Here is a 3,888-nt window from a genome sequence, read left to right on the forward strand (position 1 = left end):
CTACACACCGCGCTACAGCGGCTTTCCGCGCTTCCCTAGAACTTGTTTTGCCTTTTTGGCCCTGAGAACCTGGCTTCTCATTCCATTATGTGGCTTAAGAGGGCATGTTTTAAATTAGGCGATCCCCGGGCAGCCCGCCTTTTGGCGCAGGGTCCTTGGGCTGAGTCTTCGGCAGACACCCGGGAAGGCGGGGTCCTTCTCTGGGGCGGTCGCGCGGGTAGTGGCTGCCTGAAGTCGACACCGGGCAACATGTATTATAAGTTTAGTAGCTTCACGCAGAAACTGACGGGAGCGTGGGCTTCCGACGCTTATAGCCCTCAGGTACGGGTAGCACCGCGCCGGTTCGGACAGGAGAAGTGGCGGCCTGAGTCTGCGCCTGGCAGTCTCAGCGCCGGAGCCAGACGAGGCTTCTGCCCGCTCTTCGGTTTAGTTGGTTCCTCACCTCTTGTCACGCACTTGCCGTGGCCATGGAGGCTCCTAATTCTGTAGCTGCTCCCCGGCGAGGCTGGCCTGGTGTGGAAGTTGGGCCTGGCACTCAGCAGCGGTCAAGGTGACCCCCGAGGTCGTTGCTGGTGGCTCGTGGGGTCGGCGGGGCCCAGAATGTGACCCGACCGAGTCCGAAGTTTGGCCCTGTCCTTTTTTTAAGGAAGTCCAGCTTTCAGTCTCCTCAATGCCCCATTATCATCCTCCTGCCGCAGCCCAAAAGACAGCCTCATCCAAGCACCAGATTTGGGAGCTGGGGTGACGGTACCAGCGGAAGCCATAGGGACAGAAGGGGCTGTGTGATCAGAATTAGGAGACTTAAAAGAGTTAATTCAAATGTTTGGGTGAGTCTTCGCAGTTAACGTGCAAAGAGCTGACATTTTTCTAGCTGTAAAATGGTTGATGGTTGCTCTTGAGTGGTCTGAAAAGTATTGCGACTTCACTCAGATTTTGCCAATTGGATTAGCAGTCTCCAGCTTGTAGAGATGAAAAACTTTAGTCCCAGACTCAACTTGGGCTCAAATCCTGGTTTCGCTGCTTAATTTTATGACCTTGATCAAGTTAATTCATTGTGAGCTCAGTTTCCTTTAGGGCAGCTGGAGTACAGATTAAAAGAGGTCTGTGTCATGTGACTAGCAGTCGTTGGCAGGTGGCTATTACTGGATAAGTGGTAGCTATTCTCGAGAAGCTAAGTCTGAGATACCATCATTTTCATTCTCAATCCTCAGGGTAGGTAGGGAAGGGTTTATGAGATATGCAGTTGGAAAACTGGACTCGAACAGTAAGGGCCCCAGGTGGGGTGTAAAGGATGCTCCATTGTTGTTACCTTTTCTTTCTTCTGTGAAACACCGCAACTTGCTCAAGGGGAAGGATGTTTAAGGATGATTTCAATCTAAGATTAGATGTGCTGTTAACTAGGACAGAGAGGGCAAGAAAAAGAGCACGTTTTTGGGGGGGTGTGGGGTTGGGGAGGAAGGGTCCAGGTTTATAAGTATTGAGCTCGTGATGAGATGTCATGTCTGATTGCAGCTGAATTTATGAATAAGGAGTTTAATAGATCTAGGTGTCTTCAGCCCGTAGGTGGTAGTAGAAGCTGCGGTGGGGGAGATCATCCAGGGAGCAAGCACATGGGGAAGAAAGATGGAGTTACGATTAGATTACAGAAACAGGAAGGGAGGGTGGAAGAGGAAAATTTATCCTAAGAACACTTCAGGATTAGAAGGGAAAGCAGCGTGGTGTCGTTGAAACCAAATTGGTAGTGAGGTCTAAAGAAGGAATTGACAACAGTGACTTATCTTACAGATTATAAGAAATAGTTATTTCTATTATATTTGCTTCTATAAAGAAGCAGGTATTCTTAAAACATAAAGGTGTGTATTTTTCAGCACATTTTTGACAAACACACTGTGTAACCCACACCCTTATTAACATATACAATATTACATCACTCCTAGGAAGTTCCTTTTTACTATTGCCCTGTCAATCCATGTTCATCTTCCTATTCTTATTTTTATCACTATAAATAGTTTTGCCTGTTTTTGAATTTTGTATAAATGGAACCACACAGTACTGTTTTGTATAAGCCTTCTATTTCTCACTGTTTTTGAGGTTCATGCATGTTATGTGTATTAGTAGTTGGTTTCTTTTATTGCAGTAAGGGATTTCATTGTATGAATATATCATAATTGATCTATTCCATTGGTGGTTGTAGAATTTCTTTCAAGAGAGTTTTAGCATAATCTAGATTTTGTTATCTAGTAAGAAAAAGTGAAATTTTAAACTAAAACTGACACATCTTGAAATTAATTGGCACTTAGAGCAGATATTACCCCAAGATGCATTTGGTACAGAGAGGGGTTAAAGATTTCTAGCTCCACTTGAATTGTGTTTCTCTTGAGAATTTGGACTTCTTAATTGCTTAAGGATTTCTTAAGTTATGTTGAAAGAAGTGATATTATGTAGGCTTTATATGAATATTGTAGGCTTTATATGAATTGCAGATTTCAGAGTGATTGTGACAGGTATCCCCAAACCAAGGGTTCTGACTTTGGTAATCAGGAGTACTTCAATTTTTCCTTTCTTGGAAGCTTTTAAAATGTTAGCATACTGTAAAATGTAGGTGTTTGTAACTTTCAGTATTATGTAAAGTGAATAATCTAACATGCATTGAGTAACCTTATATGGAAAAGCTAGTTCTCTAACAATAGTACAGGGAGACATTTATAAATCAATCTGATGGCAAGTAATTGTCGGGAGGGTATTTTCCAGTGGTTGAGTGAAGAGCATTTTGCTTACCTTTCTGTGTCCTTTGTCAAAAATAAATTGAGGCCAATAAGCATATGAAAAGATGTTTGACATCATAAGTCATTAGGGTAAATACTAATCAAAACCACAAGGAGATACTTCACACCTGCTACAACAAAAAAGACTAACAGGTGTCGGTGAGAATGTGGAGAAACTGGAACCGTACTACATTGTGGGGGGAAATTTAAAATGGTACAGCCTCTTTGGAAAACAGTTTGGCGTTTTCTGAAAAAGTGAAACATAATTTTACCGTATGATCCAGCAGTTCCTCTCCTAGTTAAGATGGCAGGATATTCTGGATTAAGGGAACTGCGAGAGTGAAGGAGGAGAGGGGGGCTGCAGGGGGAATCATTGAGTAGGTTAAGTTTAGCTGTAGTGGATGGAGGTAGATCATGAAGGGCCTAGGATGGTAGGACTTAATTTTGTGAGAAATGAATAGGAATTTACAAAGCAACTTGATGCTGAAAGTTGTGGTAGAGTCTTGTCCAGATGTTGAAACAAGGGCATGGCCTCTTCCCTTTAGTTTCATGAAAGGTTTATGATCGAGGAGTACGTATCATAACCAGAGCTATGCTTTGAAAAGATAATCTGACTGGGAGAGACCAGTGCCAGGGATGCCTGTTATACCCATGAAAGAGTTCAGGGTCTTCTCAGTAAGAATGGAGAAAGAGTCAGAGGCTGGAGATGAGTACTTAGCGCCCGGTGAAGGAGATTTTGGAAATGAGGAAGGAGGACTCCAAGATGACTGGGTAATGGGAGGATGGTGGTGTTTTCCCCAGAAACAGGGAGCTCCTGAGTAAGCTTGTGAGAAACCGGGTGAATTTTGGATTCACTGAGTGTGAAATGTCAGGGAAACATGGAGATGGTGGTACCTAGCTGGCAATTGGAAATGAAGGACTTGATCACTGCAGATTGAAACTTGTTTGTAGTCCTGAATCAGAATGAAAGAGCTCGTAAGTTTCTGTCATTTAAAAATTAAAACATTTTTGGGATAATTCTCTTATTTCTCCACCCTTCTTCCTCCTCCCCAAAGTTAAAAGGTAGAAGGAAAGGGGAAACTTTGGGCCAGTCAGTTTTTTTTTTTTTTTTTTTTTTTTTTTT

General features: G+C 43.1%; 1 protein-coding gene across 1 annotated transcript in view; it reads left to right on the plus strand.

Annotated features, from left to right (window-relative positions):
* Positions 1–209: 209 nt before the first annotated feature.
* COX7A2L (cytochrome c oxidase subunit 7A2 like) overlaps positions 210–3,888 on the plus strand; it is an 11,262-nt gene continuing 7,583 nt past the window's right edge. Inside the window, exon 1 of the mRNA XM_007445742.1 lies at positions 210–321. Coding sequence (XP_007445804.1) covers positions 250–321 — 72 coding nt within the window. The 5' untranslated portion in view covers positions 210–249. The remainder of the gene's footprint in view (positions 322–3,888) is intronic.

Source organism: Lipotes vexillifer, unplaced genomic scaffold (genome assembly GCF_000442215.2).
Source record: "Lipotes vexillifer unplaced genomic scaffold, Lipotes_vexillifer_v1.1 scaffold278, whole genome shotgun sequence".
Classification (NCBI taxonomy): domain Eukaryota; kingdom Metazoa; phylum Chordata; class Mammalia; order Artiodactyla; family Lipotidae; genus Lipotes; species Lipotes vexillifer.